Here is a 23,230-nt window from a genome sequence, read left to right on the forward strand (position 1 = left end):
AGTAAGAGCAGAATTGGATTAATACTTATGTATGTCTAAGGTGCGTTTTGTGATTGTATGTTTCAGGCAATTTTTAAGACCACCTGGTTCTCAAATATACAAAAAAGCACTTTACGTGGAATATACGGACGACAGCTTCAAAGACGTCAAACCTCAGGAGCACTGGACAGGTAGGAATGGTTGAAAATATCTTCTACATGTGAATCAATATAGAGCAATTTAAATGTCTTTATATATTCTGTTGATACAATTAGGCTCTGGTAACAACACGTTTCCACTGTACGACGGGAAATGCTCCCGACCCATTCGCCAAGTGTATCCAAAGACTTCTATGGTCCCGACATACGCCAGAAAAAAAGTCCTTGGGGCATACATTCGAGTGGTATGCGTCACCATATATTTTTTTGTTAACTGGTTTGAAAAGAGAACTCGACTACAGTTTATTACAAAGGCATCCCACCAATTTTTATTTGTATTTTTTTGCAAATACCTTGAATGTATACCACAAATACTGTGTGAACAGCGCCTTACTAGGTCAGTGTTTTATACGTTATATGTTGTTTTCATACAGCTCGTAATACTGGAGTATGTTGATTAAACATCCAGTCACTATTTGAAATTACAGTCTGCTGTACTTTTCTATACAGTTAAAAAAAAAAAAGTATATGGTTGCACCCACAAAGGAGACCAAAAGACCTTCGGCTATGTTCGATATATATATGCTGGGAGCGTTCCTGGTGCATACGAAGAACTTGTTCGCATAACGTGATGTCCAAACAGCCTAACATACATAGTAATATGGTATGTAAAGTTGTTAAACGACGAATGTCCATTAATCCTACAGTGTTAATCCAGAGGATTTAAAAAACAAAACCTTGTGAGGTGGTTGCCAATTGTCATATATTGGGGTGAAAGAATCCTCCTTGACTTCAAATATTTGCGATAAGATTATGATCCCTGGATCATAGACTCATCTCAGCGATCTAGTATTTACTTAAAGGGTATGTGCACACGATAACATCAATTACGGCTGAAATTACGGAGCTGTTTTCAGGAGAAAACAGCTCCGCAATTTCAGACGTAATTGCTCGTCCTCACATTTTGCGAGGCGTCATTGACGGCCGTAATTTAGAGCTGTTCTTCATTGAATTCAATGAAAAACGGCTCAAATTACGTCCAAAGAAGTGTCCTGCACTTCTTTGACGAGGCAGTCATTTTACACGTCGTCGTTTGACAGCTGTCAAACGACGACGCGTAAATTACAGGTCGTCGGCACAGTACGTCGGCAAACCCATTCAAATGAATGGGCAGATGTTTGCCGATGTATTGGAGCCGTATTTTCAGGCGTAAATCGAGGCATGATACGCCTCGTTTACGCCTGAAAATAGGTCGTGTGAACCCAGCCAAAGAGTGTCTGTACAGAAAGGCATCCATAATCATTTTAAACTTTTCCTGGGGCAGAGAGTTCCATAGTGTCACTGCTCTCACAGTAAAGAAACTATGCTGATGGCGAAACCTTCTTTCTTCTGGACCTGGTGGATGCCTCCTTGTCATGGTTACAGGTCTTGATATGAAATGACATGATCATGGCTGATTAACAGGACAGGGATAATCGGCCATCACACAGCTGCATTAATATCAATGCACTTCTATAGGCCTATTCACACGGTGTTTTTTTGTTTTTTTTTAACGGACCGTGTGAACAGCCCATGAAATATAGGACATGTCCTATTTTTGCAAGTTTTTACAGATCCCTCAATAGACACAAGTCTATGAGGGATATGTTAGCTCGTGTCGCTCATGGTTGCAAATCGGGATGAAAAACTTACGACACTCGTTCATTTGAATAAGGCCTGAGACAAATCTCTACAGTCCACTTGTATGTTTGTACATAGTGATTACATATTTGTCTTTATTATAAACTATATAACCTGAAGTTTGAGTATCTAAATGCTGTTTCTGTAACTCCTATTCACTTCCATGGGAGTTAAGCTAGGAACTGAGCAAAGCACTTCGTTTGTTTTCATAATTCCCCCCCACCTCTTCATCGACTCTCTTCCGCATCGGCCCTGATGTGGAAGCCAGTAGCTGCACGACCAAGCAGGATAGGGCCAGGGGACCCCACGATATCTTTCACGATATCTTTCAGACATCCTGCGGATATACCATAAAAGTCTAAGATACAAAGCTCAATATCCTCTGCGTAGTGTAACAACTAGGGGCAAGTTAGCCCACAGGATCGCCATCTCTAGGGTAAGATGGTTGGCACATTTAAATACTTTCACTCCAGCACAATGATCTAGGTTTGAAACTGGCCGCAACTAAGCAGTTTTACAACACAGTACAAAATAAACCCTAGGCCGTCCAGCCTCTAACTAAACATATAGCTTCCCTAGCTATCAGGGTGAAAGGCCTGCTGCCCAGTACCTAAAATCGATCATATGTTCTTACCAGAACTCCTGACTCCCACAGGCTGGCAATGCCTTCTTCTCCAGACTGGGACTATTGTGTGAGTAGATCTCACCTTTCCTAAAGGAGCCTTCACAGCTGGCAGCTAATGAGAGTCCTAAGACAGCCGAAACCCTGGACTGCCCTAAAGACGGAGTGGAACTTTTCTCTTCTCTTACACTCCAGCAACCCAGACCTTTTCCAGGTTTCTCACATACTAAATGAAGAGAGAGGACACTTTCTCTAGCAAAATACCTTTTGATTATCACACGCCGTGACCACATCCTGCCTCTTAGTAGATCCATTGCTACAGTAGACATAGATTTAAAGGATAACATAATAGCGGTTTGATTGGTTACAACCAGTTGTCAATGTATTCATGTTTCCAAGAGGAATAACAGGAGTGGTACAATGTGGAGCTCTAAGAAAAGTTGCTTGAAAATTGTTATTTAATGGGAAATAAAAGTGTGTGCACATACCCTCACCGCTCGGCCTCCAGCGACCAGAAATGTATCACCTATCCTAGGTGATAATTTAAGATTCTGGGAAAACCCCTTTAAGAACCAGGCATAGTTTATGACTAAGGGTATGTGCACACGATAACTGCAATTACGTCTGAAAATACGGAGCTGTTTTTCGCTGCGTTTCTTACGTCCGTTTTTGGAGCTGTTTTCATTGGAGTCTATGAGAAAACGGCTCCAAAAACGTCCAAAGAAGTGTCCTGCACTTCTTTGACGAGGCAGTCATTACAGGTTGTCGGCACAGTACGTCGGCAAACCCATTCAAATGAATGGGCAGATGTTTGCCGACGTATTGGAGCCGTATTTTCAGGCATAAATTGAGGCATAATACGCCTCGTTTACGCCTGAAAATAGGTCGTGTGAACCCAGCCAAACAGTTGATGTCTGCAACTGTGGTAAAGATGTTTTTTTTGGAGGTCATTTATATTGGATAAGGCCTCATTTACACGAGCGTGTGCGTTTTGCGCGCGCAAAAAACGCAGCGTATTGCGTGCGCAAAAGGCACTTGACAGCTCCGTGTGTCATCCGTGTATGAGGCTAGTTGACGTCAGTCACTGTCCATGGTGCTGAAAGAGTTAACTGATCGGCAGTAACTCTTTCAGCACCCTCGACAGTGAATTCCGATCAACATATCGAGTAACCTGTTTAAAAAAAAAAGAGGTTCGTACTTCCCGGCCATTGCCTTGGTGACGCGTCCTTGGTGACGCGTCCTTGGTGACGCGCCTCTCTTGACATCTGGCCCCACCTCCCTGGATGACGCGGCAGTCCATGTGACCACTGCAGCCTGTGCTTGGTTTATGATTGGCTGCAGCTGTCACTTGGACTGAATTGTCATCCCGGGAGGTCAGACTGGAGGAAGAAGCCGGGAGTTATCGGTAAGTCAGAACTTTTTTTTTTTTTACACGTTCACGTATATTGGAATCGGAAGTCACTGTCCAGGGTGCTGAACCAGTTTAACTCTTTCAGCACCCTGCACAGTGACTGTCTCCTGCCGGGTTCGGTCAAAACGAGTTCGGCCGAACCCGGTAAAGTTCGGTTGTCTAAGACACTCCGTTCGGATGTTTTTAAACAGAAAAGCACGTGGTGCTTTTCTGTTTACATTCAGTTTGACAGCTCTTGCGCGAATCACGCAGTTCGCACGGAAGTGCTTCCGTGCGACCTTCGTGGTTTTCACGCACCCATTGACTTCAATGGGAGCGTGATGCGCGAAAAACGCACGATTATAGAACATGTCGTGAGTTTTTTTCAGCGCACTCACGCTGAGCAAAACTCACGGACTGTCTGCATGCCCCCATAGAGTAATATAGGTGCGTACGACACGCGTGAAAAGCACGCACGTCGCACGCGCGTATATTACGCTCGTGTAAATGAGGCCTAAGTCAGTAAATTATAGTACAGACTTCAGTTCCACTCCCAAAGCTTTGTTCACTTGACATTTTGGATGTGCTGCCCGTGGAGGAGACCATCAGATAGAAGCACTAACAGGAGCTGCACTACAGTAAGTCGTTTGTTACTAAGACCACAATTTTGTGATTTATGCCAAATAACACTTTCTCCTTGAAATAAAATTTCAAGGAAAATGACAACGATAGATATGATTTAAGAACTTTGTCTCAGTGGTTTTATTGGTGCTACTTCACATATACATACTTACCAGAAATTGAGAGATAGGCTAAATTCACACCATGTTCAGTGTTTAAGTTTTGCAAACATATAGGCTAACATCTGCAACTATATGCCTATACATATTAATCTGCCCGACTAATATACCCATTATTAAAAAGTGGGAGCTACTAGGCGATTTTAAATTTTTCAGGCTCTTGACTAGAGTACTCGGTGCAGATGGGGTACTTATTCTGGGTTACTGTTCTGTCCTTATTCACATTCCACCTCCCTAATTTTTCCCTAATACCGTGTACACCTTATCAACTAGCATGTTCGGACCCCTATATAGGCCTATACAATTTAAGTCTGCCTTAAAATGTCATAAATTTTTTTTTGCCGTAAAGTAAAATTTTTTTTTTACACAGTTGTATTGAAAAGTGCAGTTGACCACGCTTTTCTATTTTTCTTTTGTTTAAATACTTTATTACATTTTCCATTTGTATAAAGCATAATCCACTCACAGGTTGAATCATAAATATGCATATATTTTTTATAACAAAAAATTACCTAGCCCTGTTTATCCATGAGCCCCCCTTTTCCTCCCCCCTCGTCTGTGACCCGTTCACCTCATTCTATTATATTTAAAAACTTCCATAAATCTCCTGAAGTTCTGTATTAGAAAGTATTCTTGACATTATTGGGTACCATATTTTTATCCATCCTTCTATGTTGTGTTCTTTCTTCTTTAATTTATTTTTGTCTAACCACTATAAATATAATATTTTTTTCCAATACCTCCTGACTTATACCATAGATATTATGTGTGTGGATACCCATTCTGCCAAAATAATTTTCTTTACTGAAAATAGCATTAAATGCACCTGGTGAGATAGATTGCAATCCGTATCCCTTGGACCAAAGTGGAACAAACTCAGCCACTCATCCAATCTTATATCGTTATTTAATATTTATCTCATATAGCTCTCTGCCGAGGTCCACAATCTTCTAATTGCCTGGCAAGTTCACCGACAATGTATCAACCCAGCATTCGCTTTCCCAGACTTTGGCACTGTCATGTATAGTTAATGACATAATTTTCAAAAGGCTGTGTTCACATCACCGTCTGTGTCCGTTGAGGTGTTCCGTCGGAACTTTCCATTGGGTTAAACCCTCCGTTGAAAGGCAAACTGAAACCTCAGCTTCTGTTTCCATCACCATTTAAATCAACCATTATCTAGGTTTCCGTCTGTCACCGTTGTGACAGGGTTCCGTAGTTTTGACGGAATCAATAGCGCAGTCGACTGCGCTATTGGTTTCGTCAAGAACAACGGAACCCTGTCACAATGGTGACAGATGGAAACCATTGGCTAGGTTTCCGTCAACATTGATATCAATGGTGAGGGAAACAGAAGCTTAGGTTTCCGTTCACCTTTCCGTTGAGGAGTTAACCCAATGGAAACCTCAGACGGAACCCCTCAACGGAAGGGCAACGGTGATGTGAACAGGCCCTAAGACATATTAAATGCCCTGTGAAGTCTGCATCCTATCTTCAATTGCATTTCCCTTAAATATTCGGATGACGTGGTTTTGTTTGCTCGTGCCCAGTCTTTTAATTATCGTTCCACAATTTCTACTTTCGGGTGCTGGGAGCCCAGATCTCTTTGCCAGTTTTTTTGTTATATTATGTAAATATCTAGTATCTTCCTTTATTGCAATTCTCTGCCTAATAAATTAAATAATAAATACATTTTTACAAATATTCTTTTGGACCCACCTCTTTATCCATCCTATGTTATCTTCTGAGTTTTAGATATTACCCTATAGACAGGAGCCCTAACATACTATATGATAAATTAAAGCTTTTTCTCGAAAAGCATCCATTCTGCTCTAGAATCTCAGAAGGGAGGACCTGACCCCAGGGGGATCCGCTCCAGATGACTGGTGCAAAAATAATCTCAAAGATATTGGTTATATCAGTTGCCCCTCCAGCTCTAAGTCTACAAATTTATTATTGGCTTCCAACCATTCTATGACATATATTGCAATACATGCGATGTTGTAGGCTCTTTAGTGACAAAACTTCTGAAAGGCTTTGTTAATATTGTTTACATCACTATGCCTCATTAGAAGTGGAATCATCTAAAGTTGGTATAATAACCTAGGAATGGTCACCATTTTTAAAAGATTTTCCCTCCCATATAGGGATAGAGGTAGATCTTTCCATGAAATTAATTCCTTCCTAAACCTGTCCAATATAGGCGTGAAGTTCAGCCTATAGATATCATGTGCATTCCTCCCAATGTTGACACCAAGGTTATATACAGGGATGATGGGGGTTATATACAGATGTGCATATCTTTGTTTTATTAATAGATGGAGGGTGGGCTCTCAGAATAATTTTCTCTGATGGGGGAAAGGAACCCCGGGTAGGCACTTAATCTATTAAATGTGTAAAAGCTTCTGTTGTATAAGGGACACCAAAGGAGTAACTAAGTGTTCCTTTACCCGGAGCAGAGATTCAGTTCAGGGGCCCCCCATCTAAAACTTTAGGGTATAACCAGGTGGACGCAGGCAGGCAAGACGCTGCCGCAATGTAGCTAAGTATTGCACCATTATGCGGTTATACAATTTTTTTTATAGATTTATTCACACAAGCACTAGTACACACACACACACACACACATCCATAAACCCTTAAATATACGTGCACAGATACATAAAAAATGCTTACACATGGATAAACACAAATACAAACACTGAATGAAAGTGCCCCTAAATGTGAATAAAAGGGGGAGGCACGGCTGCCAGTAATACTCAAATCTTTCTGCCAAGCTCCAGTACCGTGGAGCCAGCCCAGACAGCAAAACACAGCATTCAGGAATTTTCCGTCAGCCCGTGCATGGCATTGAATGCACATACTCATGATTTATACAGCTCCAAGTGCAGCAGGATACATCAAGGGGATGCCTGTTGTGCCGGACCGATTTGTAAGTGTTTTGGCCACTGCAGCAATAAGCACTTTTCTCAATTTTACAGTGGATGAAGTGGAGTTTGGCTGGGTCGCCCCCCCCCCCCTGCCCTCAATTCTAATGGCGCCCGGGGCCCTCTCTAGCTACGCCCATGAAGTAAACTAAAATGCAGACTAATATGTATACAGTATGTACATTTACTGTATACATTTTGGACAGTAAGGTTATTAGTCTTGTTTTCCCTTCTACAATCATGTCTATTAGATGTGAATACAAATGATCTTTCTCTTACCAAATTAATTATTCTACTGATATCATTTTTTCCCAGGTCTATTGGGTCCCACAATTCGTGTTGAAACATTTGATAATGTTGTTATTAACTTTAAGAACCTTGCAAGTATTCCATACAGTCTACATGGCATTGGGGTGTCTTATCGGAAAAGGTCGGAAGGTGAGACATCTTGTGGCATTTTAATTAACCATTCCTTTTTTTTCTTCTATTGTATAGATAGTTAAGAAAATGGAGATACAATAATAATTGAGTAACTTCAAGCTCTGAGCTTAGATATATTTATAGTGTCTGAACTAGGTGAACAAGAGGTAGAACTGAAATATATGACCACATGTTGAGCATCAACCTCGTGCACATTGGCCTGCATAGTAGTTGTATGTATGCATTTCAGTTACATCAGGGAAAGTAAAACTAAATTGGCGCATAGTTGCACGTAGTCTTTAGGCACATTGCATACTGTTTTTCTGCTGTTCATTGACCGGTGGAAGGTGGAGAAGAGCTTACTACTTTTTCATGGTCTAACCATTTTTCTTGTTTGCTTGTCATTGAACGGAGCAGATTAGGACCCATTTCGACAGTGTCTTGGTGCGCAGATCCCATTAAAGAACAGTTTTGCAATTGAAGAAAAAAATCTGTCCCCGTCACATGACTCCTTTTACAAATTTTACCAAGCTTTTAAAGAAAGACAGTCCCTCCCCATATGCGCTACAACAGGCTATTAAGAATATATGTGGGGGCCTTTGTGACCCCCCTAAGAGCCAGAGGGGAGAACCGCTAAACAAATACTATCTCTCGCTTTGGCTCAGTATAGGACTCTAATGTGCGTTTTTTTTACTGAGCATATTGTCATATCACAATGTATATCTATTCCAGGCAGACTAATGTACATGGCTCCAATATTTCAGCTAGGCAGTCAGTGCTCAGTGCTAACCAGAGGATGTCTACTGCCTTGTATATTCTTTAACCCCTGTGGTCACATCCTGTATGTGGTTGCTAGGTAAGGAAGTAAGTTCCTGCAAGAGCATTTATCATACTGACCCACATTACAATGTCAACCACGCAGACTCAGCCCATAATATCTTCCTGATCTGTGGGTTACTTGCTCAGTTTGACCTTGTTCAATGTGTTTTATTAGACTATTTAAATGTTGGCGACTCATCACGAGCAACTAGTAGATACTAGCTGTATAACCAGTTCACCCATTGAGCATTTCAGTAAACACATCCCTTGTGGCCCTTTTACACAGGCCAATGATTGATTAAACAAGCGCTTGTACGAACGCTCATTCCTCATCATTGCCCTGTGAAACGGCAACGATTAGCTGATGAATGAGCTCGATCATCAGCTACTCACAACTTTTATGCTTATGGTCGCTAGTCGGCAGCACATCTCTTTGTGTAAACAGGGAGATTTCCAGCCGACACGATGCAGATGCATGGGGATGAAGGACCGTATTAACGATCATTTGTCCCCATATATTACCGATGATTGCTTCTTGTGAATGGATCTAATGAGCCCTGATTGACGTGCTATATCGTTGATTGGCGGCAGTTTTCACAGTTTTGTGGTGTCTAAAAGGACCTTTGGTGTTTTTCAGATGGTCATACATCCAATTAGAGATCACATCTCCACCAACAAAGATGATAAAGTCAACATTTGTGCTGACTAGCTAATGTTAAATGAAGTGGGAGCTTCACATCTACACAATATTAAGCACCCTACCTTGAATATATATATATATATATATATATACACTACCATTCAAAAGTTTAGGGTCACTTAGAAATTTCCTTATTTTTGCAAGAAAAGCACAGTTTTTTTCAATGAAGATAACATTAAATTAATCAGAAATACATTCTATACATGGTTAATGTGCTAAATGACTATTCTAGCTGCAAACGTCTGGTTTTTAATGCAATATCTACATGGGTGTATAGAGGCCCATTTCCAGCAACCATCACTCCAGTGTTCTAATGGTACATTGTGTGTTGCTAACTGTGTTAGAAGGCTAATGGATGATTAGAAAACACTTGAAAACCCTTGTGCAATTATGTTAGCACCGCTGTAAACAGTTTTGATGTTTAGAGGAGCTATAAAACTGACCCTCCTTTGAGCTAGTTGAGAATCTGGAGCATTACATTTGTGGGTTCGATTAAACTCTCAAAATGGCTAGAAAAAGAGAGCTTTCATGTGAAACTCGACAGTCTATTCTTGTTCTTAGAAATTAAGGCTATTCCATGCGAGAAATTGCCAAGAAACTGAAGATTTCCTACAACTGTGTCTACTACTCCTTTCAGAGGACAGCACACACAGGTTCTAACCAGAGTAGAAAGAGAAGTGGGAAGCCCCGCTGCACAACTGAGCAACAAGACAAGTACATTAGAGTCTCTAGTTTGAGAAATAGAAGCCTCACAGGTCCTCAACTGGCAGCTTCATTAAATAGTACCCGCAAAACGCCAGTGTCAACGTCTACAGTGAAGAGGTGACTCCGGGATGCTGGCCTTCAGGGCAGAGTGGCAAAGAAAAAGCCATATCTGAGACTGGCTAATAAAAGGAAAAGATTAATATGGGCAAAAGCACACAGACATTGGACAGAGGAAGATTGGAAAAAAGTGTTATGGACAGACGAATCGAAGTTTGAAGTATTTGGATCACACAGAAGAACATTTGTGAGACGCAGAACAACTGAAAAGATGCTGGAAGAGTGCCTGACGCCATCTGTCAAACATGGCGGAGGTAATGTGATGGTCTGGGGTTGCTTTGGTGCTGGTAAAGTGGGAGATTTGTACAAGGTAAAAGGGATTTTGAATAAGGAAGGCTATCACTCCATTTTGCAACGCCATGCCATACCCTGTGGACAGCGCTTGATTGGAGCCAATTTCATCCTACAACAGGACAATGACCCAAAGCACACCTCCAAATTATGCAAGAACTATTTAGGGAAGAAGCAGCAGCTGGTATTCTATCTGTAATGGAGTGGCCAGCGCAGTCACCAGATCTCAACCCCATAGAGCTGTTGTGGGAGCAGCTTGACCGTATCATTAGCCCCGTGTACCCCTGAGGACGCTACGTAGTAGCGAAACATGTCGGGGGGGCTGCTAATATTTTAATACACTGCCGCTGATCGGACCTATTGTTGCCTACTAGTTACCTTAACAAATCTAATTGACTAGGGAAGATACTAATACTCCTACGTCAGAAACTACATTTGCCTGTTAAATCAGGTAACACATGCCTGTGTCCGTTTCTCGGCTAGTGAGAATTTTAAATTTATTTATGTGGTCTGTCTAGCTACACGTAGCTTAATAAAGTTCATTATTTTACACATCAGTGGTGGCTGGGAAATTGGGCTTGGTTGTTTGCAGGCAGCCCCTTTTTTGTATAAATGTATATTGTGCCCGCCAGCCACTAGGGGTCACACTCTTGTCTGTTCTGAGCAGCTTGACCGTATGGTACGCAAGAAGTGCCCATCAAGCCAATCCAACTTGTGGGAGGGGCTTCTGGAAGCATGGGGTGAAATTTCTCCCAATTTTTCCATTATTCAGCTCCTTAAAGGGAAGTTGTCGCGTGCATTGAACTGCCTGCACTAAGGGCAGCATAAAGTAGTGACAGACATGCTGATTCCAGCGGTCTGTCACTTCTGTGCTACTGTTGAGCGGTTTTGGAGAACTAACTCTATAATCTTTGCAGCGTGTTGCTAGAGATGAATCTGGTGTATTCATTAGCTGCGCCTCCTTTCCCTCCCTGGCTGCTGATTGACAGCTTTCTGCCTATTGCTATGCATAGCGAGAAATCTGTCAATCAGTGGCTGCTGGGCGGGAGGAGCGGCAGCTCATGAATACACCAGATTCATCTCTAGCAACACGCTGCAAAGATTATAGAGTTAGTTCTCCAAAACCGCTTCACATTAGCTCATAAGTGATTGACTGCTGAAAATAGCATGTCTGTCACTACTTTATGAGGGCAGCATAACAGAGGTGACAGGTTCCCTTTAAAGTGTGAAATTCAAGGCAGATGGAGATAATAACAGTAAATTGAACAATTTTTAAAGAGGGATAAAACAATAATATAAAGTTCTCTGATGAAAATCGATCAAAATAATTGATCCAGCAAATGGTTCCCAAAGGATATCAAATACATTCTAAAAATATAGAGGTTTAACATGTTTCCCATTTTCCTCTTGTTAGGTGCAGGGTACAATGATGGAACTGGGCAATTGGAGAAGGCAGATGATGCAGTTCCACCTGGACAAGCATATACTTACATTTGGAAAATCCCAGAAGACTATGGACCAGCTGAAACTGACCCCGTGTGTTTAACCTCTGCTTATTACTCTCACAGTAACTCCTCATATGACATAAATTCTGGATTAGTGGGTGCAATCCTAATCTGTAAACCAGGTAAGAAGGGCATTTGTTATCAAGTGCTTGCATAATATCGCCATAAGGTGCCCACATGCTTGGCTGGACTTGGTTTGGGGTATGTTTTCTTGCTACCAAATAGGCATTAAATGTCTGAAGGAGAATCATGTGTTCAGTGGAGATTACAATACTTGAAATGTTTAAAACATTATAAAGATACAGTACAGGTTTACGTTATACCAGCAGGCATTACATTGCTCAGAAAGTTCTTTAGGAAGTTGTTTTTATCATGGTTACATAGTTACATAGGTTAAAAAAAAAGACACAGATCCATCAAGTTCAACCTTTCTCAATTAATTACCCGTCATTCATTGCTAGATCAGTTCTACCCCTCAATGCCATTTCATCTAGCCTTTTTTTAAATGCTGACACAGTATCTGCCATTACTACCTCTTGGGGTAGGGAATTCCATAGTTTCACTACTCTAACTGTAAAGAACCCTTTCCTATATTGAGATCTGAAACATCTTTCTTCCACACACAATGAATGTCCCCTGATCACAGTATAGTAAAATTTGAATGCTTGTATTCCCCAATTAACAGGATCCCTTACAGAAGATGCACATCAATATGGAGTCCAGGAAAAAATAATTGCTCTGGCAGTGTTTGATGAAGGTACATAACATTAATCTACAAATAAGACAATACATTTCCTCGGAATGAGGATATAAACTTGTGTTTAAAATAAGTCATTTTCCGTGCCTAATGGCTAGTCCATTAATTGGGAATTGTGTAACTTTTTTTCCCTGGCGCTACAAGTTTATTGAATACTTGCTGTTCACCAAACATCACATTGTGGCGCCCATCTCTTGTTGTTCATAGTGCATAGCACCATCGCTATGACAAGGGCACAAAGAACTGTCAGTGTGTGATTGGTGGTACTGATGCCACCTACATGCAGCAGAAGGGGTACGTCAGCCATCAGTTTGCCCCAGAATTTGTCTGACTTTTCTGTGTGCTCACTTTGGTTCTAAGATGTGTGTGACTGATGCCATAATATCTTATGGGTGATAGATTTTTTTACTCCCACTAACAGTGTGGCAAAAAATTGTAAATATAAATATAAGAACATTTTATTATTGTCATTAATATCATAATATATTTAATGTATACTGACCACATACAAAACAGACGATTTTATTAAAAAGTGTCGATGGACCTCCATTAATTGACAATATTTTTTACAGGCTCAATAAGGGTGACAGAGGTTAGTAATTTGGGATTAAGGCTTCGTTCACATCTGCGTCAGGGCTCCGTTTCGACATTCCATCGGAGCTTTCCGTCAGAACGGAGCCTTGACAGACACAAACGGAAACCATAGGTTTCCCTTTCCATAACCGTTGATTTCAATGGTGACAGATCCGGTGAAAATGGTTTCCGCTTGTCTCCGTTTGGCAGGGGTTTCGTTGTTTTGATGGAAACAATAGCGTAGTTGACTACGCTATTGATTCCATCAAAACGCCGGAACCCTTGCACAACTGAGACAAACGGAAACCATTGGCACCGGATCCGTAATTCTTTTACTTTTTTGTTGACACAGTCATATGAGGGCTTACTTTTTACGGGACATGTTGTACTTTCTAATGGTACTATTTTGTATTATGTGTGATGTACTGGGAAGCTGGAAAAAAATTCAGAATGGGGTGGAATTGGAAAAAACATCAGTTACTCTATATTCTTATGGGTTTCGTTTTTACAGTGTTCACTGTATGGTGAAAATTACACAATAACTTTATTCTGCGGGTCAGTACGATCACGGTGATACCAAATTTATATCGTTTTTGTTATGTTTTAATACCTTTAAAAAAATTTAAATGTTTGAAAGAAACAAATTTTTTTTTGCATCACCATATTGTGAACCCGTAACTTTTTTATATTTCTGTGTACAGAGCTGTGTAAGGCGCATTTTTGTATGTGGAAAGTTGTAGTTTTTATTAATACCATTTTGGGGAAATGTCAGGCATTTTGATCACTTCTAATTGTTTTGGGGGACTGAAGTGGCAAAAATAATGCGATTCGGGCATTTTGACCCTTTTCCCTTTACGACGTTCACCGTATTGGATAAATATTTTTATATTTTGGGTATTTATTTTTGGAAGTGGGGATACCTATTGTTTATGTTTATTTATTTTTATATGTGATCTAGGGAAAGGGGGGGGTAAATTTGAATTTTTATATTTTTGTTAAAACTTTTTTACTTTTAATTAAGCCCCCCCAGTGGGCTTGAACCGGCGATCATTAGATCGCTTGTGCCATAGACTGCAATATCACAGTATTACAGTCTATGGCAAAATTAGTGCATTACTATTGAGACCTGCCACTGGCGGTCTGGTAGCGGTCAGAAGGCTCCCAGCTTCAATACGAGTACATCGGCTCCCGCAATCTCACCACGTGGGAGCCGGTGACTGGCCCCGAAGTGGAAGGGGTAATAAAACCCCAAAGTTGCCTGTGGTCACAGCTGACACAGGCATGAGGGGTTAAATGCTTGCAATCAGAAATTCACACAAATTCTTAGCATTTTCTAATACTTCTAATTTTGACTACTTGCAGTAAATAACGACACAAAAACGTAACCAAAAACTGCATGTGTGGTCCTGGCCTTAGTTTTTAACGGGTTCAGAACCGGGCTATTTTCAGCCTAAAGGAGCAGACACAATTTAGCCATCTTTTGCATGCGTTAGTTAGGGTATGTTCACACGGCAGCGTCCATTACGGCTGAAATTACAGAGCTGTTTTCAGGAGAAAACAGCTCCTGAATTTCAGACGTAATGGCATGTTGCCAGCGTTTTTTGCAGCGTCCATTACGGACGTAATTAGAGCTGTTTTCCTGTGGAGTCAATGGAAAACGGCTCCAATTACGTTCCAAGAAGTGAATGGGCAGATGTTTGCCGGCGCATTGGAGCCGTATTTTTGGACGTAATTCGAGGTTAAAACGCCCGAATTATGTCCGTAAATAGGATGTGTGAACCCAGACTTAGACTGCTATAACTTTTTTACTTGTTGGACTAGCGACGTGATTTTTGTAATGTACTTTTCGTACACAATGCAGGTTTCTCTTTTCATAATTTTTATACATTTTATTTGTGATCATTATTATCTACCGTAAATTTTGATATATTACATGTCTATTTTAGGGTAAATGGATCAGGGCTAACGTTACGACAATGATTGGTGTGGGGAACTTTTTTTTTGGGTGGCTATTTTATGTGTATTTGCACTTTATTTAACTTTAATTTTTTTATTACTATGGCCGGTCCCTCAAAGGTCAGAAAAAACCTTTGGGGGAATTGCACTGTAAGGGTATGTTCACACGCAGTGGTTTCAGGCGCATCTCGGGGCGTTTACGCCTCGAAAAACGCCTGAAAAAACTGAAGCTGAACGCCTACAAACATCTGCCCATTGAAATCAATGGGAAAAACAGCATTAAGTTCATACTGACCTCAACCGCCCACAGTATGGTTACCGTGGGCGGTCGGGAACCATTAGCATTTTTTTAATCTGTATTTTGTGCCAAACACAGGACTGACAAAAGAAAGGAGATACATCAGTCTTTTCTTTGTACAATTCCTTCCTTCTAGATACACTTCTGCCTTCTGGTTTAATAAACTGATCCAAAAACTGCATTTAAATTGTGTGTGTGACGCTGGCCATAGCGTGATTTCACACACAGCGTTTTAAAAAAAAAAAAAAAAACACAGCAGTTTTTGTGGTAGTTTTTCATGTCGTTTTTTGAGCCAAGTACAGAAGGGGATTAGAAAGGAATAGGAAATATAAAGGAAAAGTGTATACTTCTGCTTCCTGCTGGATACACTTCTGGCTTTGGCTCGAAAACTGCATCAAAAACAGCAGTGGCGTTTTTCCAAAAAACACTATGCGCAAAACCACACTGAGGCCAGGATCACACATACACACACGCACGCACGCACGCACGCACACACACACACTTTTGGTGCAGTTTTTCGACCAGTTCTTTTTTTAGCCAAAGCCAGAAGTGGATCTAAAAGGAAGGAACATTATAAAGAAAAGACTGATGCATCTTTTTTTTTGTGTGTCCGCTCCTTTATTTGGCTCAAAAAACGGAGCCAAAAACTGCCACAAAAAGTGCATAAAAAAATGTGTGTGATCCTGGCCTTAAGGCCTTATTCACACAAGTTTATTTCGTATTTCATTATGCGCGTAATGCCTGCACACATTTTTTTTTCTTTTTAAGATGTACACAAAACAGTGCAAATGATACATCAAGATACAGTAGTGTAATGTAGGGGATTTCTACATTTTCACCATTACCAGGAAGAATCTCAGAGAACTCCTGAGACGCAAGGTTCAAATCCAGCTTGAGATTCACATATCTAACCAAAACGAGTAACAGAAATGTTTACGTTTATCTTAGGCCTTATTCACACGAACGTGTTATACGTCCGTGTGATGTCCGTCAAAACGACGGCCGTCACACGGACCTATATAATTCAATGTGGCCGTTCACACTGCCGTTTTTTCAACGGACCGTGTGAAGGGCCTGTGAGAAAATAGGACATGTCCTATTTTTACACGCTTCACGTATACCTCCATATACTCTAGTCTATGGGAGATGCGTGATATCGCGTCCCGCAGCGTAAAGCACGGATGCGGGAAAAACATACGTTTTTCACATCCGAGATGCACAACGCTTGTGTGAATCCGGCCTCAGGCCGGATTCCCACGTAGCGTAAACGCTATGGAATATCCACAATGGAATTCTGTGCGGAAATTCCGCAGCGTTTATAGTAGCAGCAAAGTGGATGAGATTTAGAAAATCTCATGCCAATGCGGCGGAAAACAAAACACGCAGCGTAAACATTAATAACTTGACATGCGGTGTGGAATTGAATTCTGCAGTATGTCAATTTATGCTGTGTTTTGGTTCATTTTCCGTTGCAGGAAACAGCCAAGCGTTGCGACTTTTGCGGCATAATCACAACTATTACTATTGTAAAAATCGCAACGCAGGAAGAAAAAAAAAAATCATACCTACCCAGAACGCCCTTCTTCTTCCAGCCGTCCGGCCACCTGGGATGACGTTGCATTCCATGTGACCTGTAATTGGCTGCAACGACACATGGCCTAAAACGTCATCCAGGGAGGCCGGAGCAGATGTCATAGGAGGGAGGGGGTAAGTATGAGCGGCTTTCCTCCGCAAAAGAATTTCGGTCCGAAAAATCATTGTTGTGCGTTTTTTTTGGACGGAATATCCTGCGGGTTTCAGGTCAGACACGCTGCATGATTTTTACGCAGCGTATCCATCCCGAGGAAACCCGGCCTTAGAAGGCTGAACCCGATATAAATCTGTAGAAGAAAATTGATAGGATTGAAGTTTACATGATGTCATTTAGTGTAAATACTTTATCACAGAACTGATTTATAAGCCGCCAGGGACTCAAATCATGTGACACATATTGTGGTCAATTTAAAAAAAGTAAAGTCACCATAAATATAAAACCTTTAATTAGCAGAAAATTTGATTAAAAAAGCAACTTTGATAGCCAGGTCACAAAGGGTCAACACTAGATTAAGCAGGTCAGGAACCCGAGATAAAGCATTATATACCCGGTAGATAGGAATATCTCACCCTATATATCCCACAGCCGATGTAATCTATGTGTCACCAAAAAACACTACAAGAGACAACCCATGTGTGTCTCACTAGTAGTATTATGTGATATACAACGTGACATACAGAGTAAGCCAACAACATGACAACTAATATCTCACAAATGTCGTTATAGTGTAAGAATCGTAGACACTAAAGCCGGGTTCCCACGGGTCGGATACGCTGCGTAAAAAACACGCAAGGTGTCCGACCTGGACATTCCATCCGAAAAAAAAAAATTCCGGATGGATTTTTCACTGCGGGAAGCAGCGGTAAAAAATGCTCATACATACCTAGGCCGTTGTTATGGTGACGCATCCGTCCTGTGCAGTCCGGTCCGGCCTCCCTGGATGATGCTGCAGCCCATGTTACCACTCTGATTGGCTGCAGCGGTCACATGGGATGCAACGCCATCCCAGGTGGCCACACTGGACGAAGAAAGACAGACTTCTGGGTAAGTATGTTTTTTTTATTTTTCCATAGTTGCGATTTCTGTGGCGTAATCACTGCGAAATTATGCAAAAGTCGCAACACTTAGCTTCCTGTTGAGGGATTTGCATCCCCATTGAATTCAATGGGGAAAACCCGCAAAGGAAAATCAACTAAAACGCAGCATAAATTGCCATGCTGTAGATTTAAATTCCGCACCGCAGGTCAATTTATTAACGTTTACGCTGCGTTTTTTTCCCGCCACGTGGGCATAGGATTTTCTAAATCTCATCCACTACTGTAAATGCTGCAGAAGTTCCGCACAGAATTCCGTTGTGAAAATTCTGCAGCGTTTACGCTACGTGGGAGCCTGGCCTAACAAAGATTTGGCCCAAAAGGTCCCAACGCATTTCCTTATGGATAAACCATAGTTCATCAGGAGACATAAACAATAAGTTAAAGCAAAGGCTTTTATGGTGTTAAACTTGCACGTGCAGTCACCTGCAGCAATCTGGCAGTTCCAAAAACAGTGTAAGGGTATGTTCATATTGAATGTGACTCTATAATCATCCCTGTCTTTCAAAATGTAAACATGGCATGTAGATCAAGCATCTTCCATCATCAACCCAAATAATGTATCTAACTTTAAAAATTATCTCTCCATATAGGTCACAGCCACTATGCACGTGATGTACAAGTTGAGACACTGCATACGATTAATGGACATATAAATGGCACCATTCCAGGTAAATAAAAACTGATGTGCAGAATAATACAGTAGCTGTGATTACTTTATAGTTGTCACTCTTTTCGTGTTTCCTCTAGCTGTACAATTTTTATAATTTAGCAGTGCGTTCTGTTTTATGAACATCGCCCTTTTAAGGATAAGGCCGGATTCACACGAGCGTGTTCGGTCCGTGATATATGTTCCATATGTCGGCCGCATTTCCCGGAGCGAACACACTGCAAGGGAGGTGGGACTCCTGGCATGATAGTTATCTATGACATTGGGAGTCCCTGCCTCCCTGCGGAACTACTGTCCCGTACTGAAAACATGATTACAGTACGGGACAGTAGTCACGCAGCGAGGCAGTGACTCCCAGCGTCATAGATAACTATCATGCCAGGAGTCCGGCTCCCTGCAGTGTGTTCGGTCCGGGAAATGCTGCTGACATACGGACCATATATCACGGACCAAACACGCTCGTGTGTGGGAGGACTAAGAATGATCCTCCTTCGACATTGGCAACGTGGTCAGCAAATTGGGTTAAAAATGACAAAATATTTATTAGAGAACATTTTTTTATATGAATATTATTATTATTTTTACATTTTATGATCTGTGTGTTCTGATGACTTTTAATATACTGTTTTCTAAGAAGTTTTCTTCTGTTTATTAGAGCAGAACATATGTCTTAAGAAGCCAATACATTTTCACGTCATTGGATTTGGGACCCATTCTAAAGTTCACAGCATTTCTCTGGAGAGACATAGCTTTGTAATAAGAGACCATCGTGTCCCTGTACTTTCTGTTACTGCCTTTAGCTTCCTAACAGCCATAGTACACCCAGGAGAGAAAGGAGCATACAAACTGACTTGGACACATCAAGAAGGTACCTATATATGACACTTGCAATAAACGGTATTTGTAATGAATAGTTTGAAGTGCACATGTCTTGCATTTTAAACAAGGGTTAAACTAATGGGCGCCAAAGTATTCACAATAGAGCCCCCTGGGCTGTCGATGTTGTCCACTAACTTTCCACATTGGAACGCTTGAATGTCTTAGTAAACGGGGATCCTTGTCTGTAGGCAATTTGGTCATTTGAATGTGCCCTAAATCGGCAGCGTCACTGCTCAACAAAAAGGCTCCGCTGCTCATAAGGATCTAATTCAAATGTTTGTTCAGCTAATTAAAATAACTGTAATTGTACTTAACAGGAAAGATGACGTCTGTGATCAGAGTAGAAGATTGCGCGCCGGAGTCTGAAAAACGGATGCGTGTATTAGATAATGATGAGGACGATTATGAAGATGATTATTATGAGTCTGAAGTATTTTCATTAGATGATCAACCACGTGTTCATGTAAGATCTCATGGGAAACGTAAACCAGTCACATGGACGCATTATATTGCAGCCATAGAGATGGAATGGGACTATCAGCAAGATAGAGGTGACAAAAGGTTAGTAGAAACATTTTTAAAAAACTTGAAAGAGGTCGCTAGGATATGCCACCAATGTTCGATTCTCAGAGGTGCAACTGCTACGACTCTCACCGATTTCTAGGAAAACACTTTGCCACTTTTTCCAATTGTCCACATGGATGTCCATTGATCTCTATAGGAAAAACAAGCATTTAAAAAAAATCCATGTAAAAAGTACATGTACCACACATAGGAATAATGTGTTTTCATTTCTCTATTTAAATAATTTTATTTCCATCTCATTTAGGACGCATTTTACCAAAGCAGTGTACAGAGAGTTTAAAGACTCAGGATTCACCCATCCAATTGCATCCGAAATTCCCGGAACTGGGATCCTTGGGCCTGTTCTTAGAGGAGAAGTTGGAGATCAAATCAGGGTACATATTACACTTATAGGATATCAAGTGTATCAACTCCTCGGAGCTCTAAGGAATGCCAGAGGGTGATGTAATATTGTCACATTTGTCAAAATTGCATTTGTCTACCCAAAGGTGAGATCAGTAAAAACAACAGGCACACTGCCGTTCTCCTCTGCAAGCATGATGAAGTTACCTATGCGGCAGCAGCAATAAATGTAGCCCTAGCCTAAGTGCTTCTACCGTTCAAAAGTTTGGGGTAACCCAGACAATTTTGTGTTTTCCATGAAAACTCACACTTATATTTATCAAATGAGTTGCAAAATGAGTAGAAAATATAGTCAAGACATTGACAAGGTTAGAAATAATGATTTTTATTTCAAATAATAATTTTCTCCTTCAAACTTTGCTTTCGTCAAAGAATGCTCCATTTGCAGCAATTACAGCATTGCAGACCTTTGGCATTCTAGCTGTTAATTTGCTGAGCTAATCGGGAGAAATTTCTCCCCATGCTTCCAGAAGGCCCTCCCACAAGTTGGATTGGCTTGATGGGCACTTCTTGCGTACCATATGGTCAAGCTGCTCCCACAACAGCTCTATGGGGTTGAGATCTGGTGACTGCGCTGGCCACTCCATTACAGATAAAATACCAGCTGCCTGCTTCTTCCCTAAATAGTTCTTGCATAATTTGGAGGTGTGCTTTGGGTCATTGTCCTGTTGTAGGATGAAATTGGCTCCAATCAAGCGCTGTCCACAGGGTATGGCATGGCGTTGCAAAATGGAGTGATAGCCTTCCTTATTCAAAATCCCTTTTACCTTGTACAAATCTCCCACTTTACCAGCACCAAAGCAACCCCAGACCATCGCATCTTTTCAGTTGTTCTGCGTCTCACAAATGTTCTTCTGTGTGATCCAAATACCTCAAACTTCGATTCGTCTGTCCATAACACTTCTTTCCGATCTTCCTCTGTCCAATGTCTGTGTGCTTTTGCCCTATTGGTACTATTTAATGAAGCCGCCAGTTAAGGACCTGTGAGGCGTCTATTTCTCAAACTAGAGACTCTAATGTACTTGTCTTGTTGCCCAGTTGTGCAGCGGGGCCTCCCACTTCTCTTTCTACTCTGGTTAGAGCCTATTTGTGCTGTCCTCTGAAGGGAGTAGTACACACCATTGTAGGAAATCTTCAGTTTCTTGGCAATTTCTCGCATGGAATAGCCTTGATTTCTAAGAACAAGAATAGACTGTGGAGTTTCACATGAAAGCTCTCCTTTTCTAGCCATTTTGAGAGTGTAATCGAACCCACAAATGTAATGCTCCAGATTCTCAACTAGCTCAAAGGAAGGTCCGTTTTATAGCTCCTCTAAACAGCAAAACTGTTTACAGCGGTGCTAACATAATTGCACAAGGGTTTTCAAGTGTTTTCTAATCATCCATTAGCCTTCTAACACAGTTAGCAAACACAATGTACCATTAGAACACTGGAGTGATGGTTGCTGGAAATGGGCCTCTATACACCTATGTAGATAATGCATTAAAAACCAGACGTTTAGCACATCAACAATGTATAGAGTTTATTTCTGATTAATTTAATGTTATCTTCATTGAAAAAAACTGTGCTTTTCTTTCAAAAATAAGGAAATTTCTAAGTGACCCTAAACTTTTGAACGGTAGTGTATATCTCAACTCCTCTGCCGGGTTTTTTGGCTTAAGAAATTAAACTTGCAGTGAACCAAAGTAAAGTTACTTTAATTTGATTTACTAGCAGCATATCATTAAGAGTGCGTTCTGATGCTGATGGGACCGCATGCGGCCGAAAGCGCACCCTTGTGTGGTACACTGGGATATTATCGGCATATTTCGTTGGGCCATTAGCCACCTAGTGTCGGCGTGATTACAGACGCATGCGGTCACCGCAGTGTCAGAATGCACTCTAAATGAAAAACACTCTTCGTGAAAGTCTGTATTTTATGTTTAGCCAATAGAGCCTTACATTGCTAGAGTTCCTGTCATGTGAGCGTCCGCCGCAGCCTCCGTCTCTCCGCTCTGACCTCCTACCTCCGTCTCTCTCTGCTCCCCTCTGCGTGGACTGGACTTGGGCTTAGGCTTCTCGAACCGCCCTGCTCTGTCGGCGCATCGTTGGCTGAGTGCAGCTTCATTCCGCTGAGCTTCACTCTGCTGCTCTGTTACTTGGGCGGGCTCCCCCTGCTCATGTTGTGTGGGGCCATTCAAGTGTCCTGCTGTGCTGTGCCTTACTGCTGACTGGGTGGTTGTTCTCTGCCTATGTCCCTGCGACCCCGCAGGCTATTCTGCATCCTCAACCAAGGACTGGTATTGCGATCTGTGCTTCACCCTGCTCTG

At 41.4% G+C, this 23,230-nt stretch overlaps 1 protein-coding gene across 1 annotated transcript in view; it reads left to right on the plus strand.

The window, feature by feature from the left end:
- The window catches only part of F8 (coagulation factor VIII), a 145,519-nt gene that overhangs the window by 9,548 nt on the left and 112,741 nt on the right, over positions 1–23,230 (plus strand). The window contains exons 2-9 of the mRNA XM_075834232.1: positions 67–170; positions 7,872–7,994; positions 12,023–12,235; positions 12,799–12,870; positions 18,979–19,056; positions 19,711–19,923; positions 20,252–20,495; positions 20,764–20,893. Coding sequence (XP_075690347.1) covers positions 67–170; positions 7,872–7,994; positions 12,023–12,235; positions 12,799–12,870; positions 18,979–19,056; positions 19,711–19,923; positions 20,252–20,495; positions 20,764–20,893 — 1,177 coding nt within the window. The remainder of the gene's footprint in view (positions 1–66; positions 171–7,871; positions 7,995–12,022; positions 12,236–12,798; positions 12,871–18,978; positions 19,057–19,710; positions 19,924–20,251; positions 20,496–20,763; positions 20,894–23,230) is intronic.

The sequence above is a fragment of the Rhinoderma darwinii genome, chromosome 8, assembly GCF_050947455.1.
Source record: "Rhinoderma darwinii isolate aRhiDar2 chromosome 8, aRhiDar2.hap1, whole genome shotgun sequence".
Classification (NCBI taxonomy): Eukaryota; Metazoa; Chordata; class Amphibia; order Anura; family Rhinodermatidae; genus Rhinoderma; species Rhinoderma darwinii.